At 50.0% G+C, this 6880-nt stretch overlaps 1 protein-coding gene across 4 annotated transcripts in view; it reads left to right on the forward strand.

Annotated features, from left to right (window-relative positions):
- LOC122565149 (serine/threonine-protein kinase WNK3-like) overlaps positions 1 to 6880 on the forward strand; it is a 44643-nt gene that overhangs the window by 35261 nt on the left and 2502 nt on the right. For all 4 annotated transcript variants that reach the window (XM_043720827.1, XM_043720830.1, XM_043720828.1 and 1 more), the window contains 3 exons: positions 2628 to 2848; positions 4170 to 4327; positions 6651 to 6739. In XM_043720827.1, coding sequence (XP_043576762.1) covers positions 2628 to 2848; positions 4170 to 4327; positions 6651 to 6739 — 468 coding nt within the window. The remainder of the gene's footprint in view (positions 1 to 2627; positions 2849 to 4169; positions 4328 to 6650; positions 6740 to 6880) is intronic.

Here is a 6880-nt window from a genome sequence, read left to right on the forward strand (position 1 = left end):
TAGGTGTGGACTTGGTGGGCCAAATGACCTGCTTCCACACTATAATAATTGTCACTCCAGCGTCCCCGAGGTGAGCTCCTGAGTCCAGTTTTTATGAAATGCGTTTAAATCCTGCTGTGGTAGGAATTGAAGCCGTGTCTCCCCCCACCCCCAAAAAACCTGGGGTGCTGGGGCAATCTGGAATATTAATCCAGTGCCACTCTTACTGACTTGGTGTAGAGAGGGAAAGCCAGAGCTGGAGATGTTTCATGAGTTCCAGTCGATTGAGAAACCTCCCTCCCTGTGAACTGATGGGTTCCCAGCTTTCACTTTCCACTTGACATTTAGCTTCAGACTCTCAGCACTTCCATCTTCCACTCAGTTGCAAGTTTGTGAATCACAGTTGCGAAATTTTACTTACATGAAGTTTTATTGCAACAGATGTTCTTTTTCCCCTCTCGCAAAACAAACAAAAATGCCCATTATTGCAGTCCATTATCTGACGGAATCTGCAACTTTCTTCCGGCCTTCGGAGATAAGGCTGTAGCTAACTGGCGCTGGGCCCGAATTGCAGGTCAGCAGGCAAACAAGTATTTGAAAACTTGCAGAAAATATGTGCTAATCTCAGTGCAGCGATCTCCCAGGGGTGATGTGAGCGATTGACACTCACTTTCAGATTTCAGGCTGCAAGCCTGCTCTAGTTCCTTGATTTGACATCAGGTTTTGCTTAAACCTGCTACTGGCCTGGGAAGCCTATTATCTGCTTTTATCTAATTAATAGAGGGGAAAGCGAGCAAGAGAGGAGTGGGGCTGGGTAGGTACCTGTGGAGAATGGTGTTACAATCAGAGGGCCATTTGAATTTGGATGCTCTCATAACCCCTCAGGAGGGAGTTGCCTCCATCCGTGGTGTGTGTCTGTCAATGGCATGATGTCATGTTGGTGGTGTTTACACTCTTCGCCCGTGCCTTCTTCCCTGTCACACCCTGAAGCGATTGACGGTTGCATAGGGGCTGGCTATGTTTGTAATGTCTCACTCCTGAAGGAGCCTGTGCTTAATTTCAGGAGTCTGTTCAGGGATTGCGTCCATGAAGGGTGCTGTGTAGAAGTAGCCAAATACGGCCTGCGGTTCGCCCAATCTCCCCATTCTCTTCTGTTGCTTTTCCCCTCATGGCCCTGCTAGGTTCTGGCTATTCGATTTATTTCTGTGCCCCCACCCTATCCTCTTTGAAAGTTGCTGTTTACATGCTTCCGCTTTCAGACAGCACATTCCAGATGATGATGACGACTCATGTCAAAACTAAAGGTGGTCGGCCTCTTTTGCTGATTTACAGAGCTCAGAGTCACACAGCACGGGAGCAGACCCTTCGGTCCCACTCATCCATGCCGACCAGATGTCCTAAATTAACTTAGTCCCATTTGCCAGCATTTGGCCCATATCCCTCTAAACCTCTATTTATATACCCATCCACGTATCTTTTAAATGCTGTAATTGTACCAGTCTCCTCCACTTCCTCTGGCATACACACGCACACTCCGCTCTGCGTGAAAAAGTTGCCCCTTGGGTCCCGTTCCCCTATCACCGTAAACCAATGCCCTCTAATTTTGGACTTCCCTACGCTGGGGAAAAGACCTTGACTATCCACCCGTATCAATCCCCCTCATGATTGTATGAACTTGTGTAAAGTCACCCCTCAGCTTCTGGTTTGTAACAATAAGGGGCAACTTTATCGAAGAATAAATTATTCTTCGGGTAGACGGTGAGATGTTACTACCCCCTGGTGTGAGGGTCTACATGTAACCTGAGTAACGGTTGTCCAATTAAAACGGAGACCAGGAGGAATTCCTTTGATCAGAATTTGGTGAATCAGTGCAATTGTTCACTGCAGTGGGCCAGATAGGCTGGGTGTTTCTCCGATGGTATCGGCCCTTCCATCACTGCCATCGTGTTGCACTTTTGGAACTCCTTCCCTGACAGTGCTGAGCGTCCCTTCCCAGCATTGAGTGCTACAGTCCGCAAGAACATGCCGAAATTGGAGCTGGGGTTGGTCACTTAGCCCCTCGAAACTTGCCTGCATTTAAACATGATCATGCCTTATCTTGCCCTGAACTCCTATTTCATGTCAGCTCCCCATAACCCTCAAATCTATCCAGCTCATCTTTAAATGTTCTCATTGATCTCGCCTTTACAATTCTCTGGCTAGAGAATTCCACATGTTCCTTAGCCTCTGGGAGAAGAACTCTCCCTTCTCTGCCCCCCTCTATGATCTAGTTACATGACATGTTATAAATACACATGGGGGAAAATCAACTGGAGAATCTGGGAAAGGTCTAGGGATTACGGCTCATTGCATGACTTAGAGTCACTGCCATAGAGATGTACAGCACAGAAACAGACCCTTCGGTCCAGCCAGTCCATGCCGACCAGATATCCCAACCCAATCTAGTCCCTTCAAACAACTAGAGCAGGCGATGGACCGAATAGCTGCCACCTATGTCGGATGGCACCACCGTTCCAACCTGTTAATCCCGACGCACCCTCGGTTTTGCTTATGCACAGGGAAAGGCGTGTCCGCAGAGGAGTGGGTGGGCTGGTCCAGCCGTATGCCTTCTGACTGCCATGAGCTGTCTCGTTTGTCTCCTCCTCCAGTTACTTGAAGCGGTTCAAGGTGATGAAGCCGAAGGTGTTGCGGAGCTGGTGCCGACAGATCCTGAAGGGCTTGCACTTCCTCCACACCCGCACGCCGCCCATTGTCCACCGGGATCTGAAGTGCGACAATATCTTCATCACTGGACCCACCGGATCCGTCAAGATTGGCGATCTGGGCCTTGCTACCTTAATGCGCACATCATTCGCCAAAAGTGTGATCGGTAATTGTTGCTTTCTGTCTTCTCCCTCTTCCATTTTCCCCTCCCGATTGAAATTGTTACTGTTTTGGACGTAGTTGGGTGTGTGCTCAAACGTAATAGTTACCCACTTGCCAGGGTAAAGAGCCATGTCTGCAGCAGGAAACATGGCAGCCCAGTATGAAAGTGGAGTCGCAGGGAGATGGTGGCGAAAGCAACATTTGGTACACTGGCCTTTACTGGTCAGTGCATTGAGTATAGGTGTTGGAAGGTCATGTTGTGGCTGTACAGGATATTAAGGTTAGGCCACTTTTGTTCAGTTCTGGTCTCCCTGCTGCAGGAAGGATGTTGTGAAACTTGAAAGGATGCAGAAAGGATTTGCTTGGATCTTGTAGGGTTTGAGCTATAGGGAGAGGCTGAGTAGATTGGCGCTATTTTCCCTGGAGGGTCGGAGGCTGAGGGGTGACCTTATAGAGGTTTAGAATCATGAGGGGCATGGATAGGATAAATAGACTAAGTCTTTTCCCTGGGGTGGGGGAGTCCAGAACTAGAGGGAATAGGTTTAGGGTGAGAGGGACCTAAGGGGCAATTTTTTTCACACATGGGGTGGTATGTGTATGGAATCTGCTGCCAAAGGATGTGGTGAAGGCTGGTACAATTACAGCATTTAAAAGGCATCTGATGGGGACACGAATAGGAAGGGTTTAGAGGGAGATGGAACTGGATTAATTTAGGATATCGAGTCAGCATGGGCAAGTTGGATGAAGGGTCTGTTTCCAAACAACTCTGTCTTTAAGTGCTCCGCTTGCCAGAATCAGCCATCTGCTTTGAGAGGTGCTGCCCAAGGGATGAATTCAATTTGGGGGGGAGGGGGGGTGATAAGAGCTCCACCTCTTCAAACTAGTGTCATAGGTTTTATTTCTGACCCTCCTGAGGGGACAGACTGCGGAAGGAAAACAGAAATTGCTGGAGAAACTCTGCAGCACTGGCAGCATGTGTGGAGAGTTGACGTTTTGGGGTCCAGTGGCCCTCCTTCACACTGGGCGTCTGTTGACCGTCTTGGCCTGAGAGAGGGCTGCTTCCAGTTGTTGCTGTATGAGATGTGTCGGCCCGGTTTCCTGCACTCGGGCCTCCTTACTGACCACACTGTCCTCTGCCAGCCTGGCCTCAGTTGTTGGCCCTTGGCTCTGCTGCTCCCAATCTGGGAGTCCCCGGTCTTCAGCAGCTCCCTTGCTTTGTCAGGAGGAAGGGACATGCTGCAGGAGGTGAGTGGGGGCAGTGGGCCTTTAGTTTCCTTTGCAGCTGACCTGCCGCTGGTTTCTTCCCCCCCCCCCCCCCCCTGCAGGCACTCCAGAGTTCATGGCCCCGGAGATGTACGAGGAGCACTACGATGAGTCAGTCGATGTTTACGCCTTTGGAATGTGCATGCTGGAAATGGCTACCTCCGAATACCCTTACTCAGAGTGTCAGAACCCTGCCCAGATCTATCGCAAAGTCACCAGCGTGAGTGTGCTCGCTCTGTCTCTGCGCCCTCCGTGTCTCTGTGCTCCGCCCCCACTCCCCTCCCAGGAGATCATACCCCTCTGTGGGCCAGTGGCTCATTGAGATGGGAGGATCCATTGTTATAGACCGGACCAGACCCCCTCAGAATATTTGAAGAAGGGAGCCTGGATCCGAACATTTTGCTGTGTTCCAGATGTGATACGACTGGTTAAACTACGTCACGTGAAGCAAAACACAATTTCTTTTAATAGCTATAGTCAAAATATACCCACAAGAAAGAGGAATCTAGTATAACTGAACTCTACTGGAAAACATAACCGAATACTAGATATAGTATGGGCGGCATGGTGGCTCAGTGGTTAGCACTGCTGCCTCACAGCACCAGGAACCCGGGTTTGATTCCAGCCTCGGGTGACTGTCTGTCAAGTTTGTACATTCTCCCTGTGTCTGCGTGGGTTTGCTCCGGTTTCCTCCCACAGTCCAAAGATGTGCAGGCCATTCTATAATTGCCTGTAGCGATAGGTGCATTCGCAAGGTTTGTGAAGGTTTATAGCTCAGGTTGATAGGTGCATTAGTCAGAGGGAAGTGGGTCTGGGCGGGTCACTCTTCGGAGGGTCACTGTGGGCTGAAGGGCCTGTTTCCACACTGTCGGGAATTTAATCAGTACCTTTTACAAACTAACTGTTCCAATATAGTAACACCCCTTCAACACACCACTTGGCAAGTTCAGACACGGGATCTTACATGCAGTTCTCCAGTCCCAGAGGAAACAAAAGTCGAGAACATTCCGCGAGAATGGCAGCTAGGAGACGTTCACTGACTCTTCCAACTCTTTTGAGATCCCAACCGCTTCTTAAGCTACTGAAAAACCCAAAACCCAGAAATTCTGATCTGTGAGAGCTTGCCACACCCATTCAGGCTGCTTTTTAAACAAAGCCCTAAGCTGGTCTACTCCAGTGGTGCTGGTAAACTGCTTGGCACCTCTGCCTTACACCCTCTCTTCAAAAACACAAGCCCAGCTCGAAATAACTTCTTCAAATCACAGCCTCATCTCACACCCGGGAGGGAGGAGGGAAAACTCTGCGATACTATTGTCCACACCACATGGTTTGAAAATAATGGGGAGGTGGGGGAATCTCTCAGTTAAATACGGTGTTGTCATTCATCCCAAGAGGACTAGAATGTAAAAGCAGGGATGTACTTCTGAGGCTTTATAAAACTCTGACTAGACCACATTTGGAGTATTGTGAGCAATTTTGGGCCCCATACTTCAGGAACGATGTACTGGCTCTGGAGCAGGCCCAGAGGAGGGGTCACGAGAATGATCCCAGAAACGAAAGGCTTAACATCCGAGTCATGTTTGAGGACTCTGGGCCTATACTCTGAGTTCAGAAGGATGAGGGGGGGGGATCTAATTGAAACTTGCAGAATAGTGAATGGCCGGGACAGAGTGGATGTTGGGAAGTTACTTCCATTGGGAGGAGAGACTAGGACCCGAGGGCACAGCCTTAAAGGAAAGGGAAGACCTTTTAAAATGGCGATAAGGAGCAACTTCTTCAGCCAGAGAGTGGGGAATCTTTTTAATTCCTTGCCACAGAAGGCTGTGGAGGCCAGGTCATTGAGTATATTTAAAACAGAGATTGGTTCTTGGTTGTCAAGGGATCAAAGGTTATGTGGAGAAAGCAGGAGAATGGGGTTGAAAAGCTTATCAGCCATGATTGAACAGCGGAGCAGACCAGATGGGCCAAATGGCGTAACTCCTGCTCCGGTGTCTAAAGGTCGAGGCGAGGGGGAGATTTTCCCTCTGAGGGTATCGAGACTGGAGTTGTCTTCCCCCAGAGAGCCATGGCAGTGGGGGGGGAGGCTGGGTCATTGAATATATTCAGGGGCGAGATAGGTTCTTGACCCATCTGACACAGGAGTGGAGTCGAGACTGAGCGTGTTGCTTCTCTGCCCCTTGCCCCCTGAACCCTGAGTGTTCTTTGGGATCAAAGGGCCAAATGGCCAACTCCAGCTCTGAACTCACCTGTTCCCCCTGGAGGTAAGAGACTGCCATTCAGAGTTTGGGGGACAGGCTGCTGCTTCAGGGGATAGCCTCTTTTACTTCAGCTGCTTTGGGGTCGACATTGACTGCCCCATTGATGGATCACCACCGGGTGCACTCGAGGGACCAATGGGATCCCCGATGTGCCCTCGGCCGGTGGTTCAGGCTGTTGGGGTGTCTTTTCCTTTCCTCTGAATGTTGAGGTGGGGGTGAAGACCTTGCTGAATGCCGATGTGCCCCTTGTGTTCACCTGGTCTGTTGTGTCCCGTCCTTCCCCAGGGCATTAAGCCAGCGAGCTTCAACAAAGTCAGTGACCCGGAAATCAAAGAAATTATTGAAGGATGTATCCGGCAGAACAAGACCGAAAGGTGGGTGTGCACTGTATCCCGTTTGGGTAGTTCACCCACACAGCTCCTTCTCCACCCCGCCAACCTTCTCTTTTTGTACGTTCTCATGCTCACCTGTATATTCCTCCTCTCCTCTCCCCCCTCCTTCCCTCTCCCCCCTCC

Source organism: Chiloscyllium plagiosum, chromosome 31 (genome assembly GCF_004010195.1).
Source record: "Chiloscyllium plagiosum isolate BGI_BamShark_2017 chromosome 31, ASM401019v2, whole genome shotgun sequence".
Lineage (NCBI taxonomy): Eukaryota > Metazoa > Chordata > Chondrichthyes > Orectolobiformes > Hemiscylliidae > Chiloscyllium > Chiloscyllium plagiosum.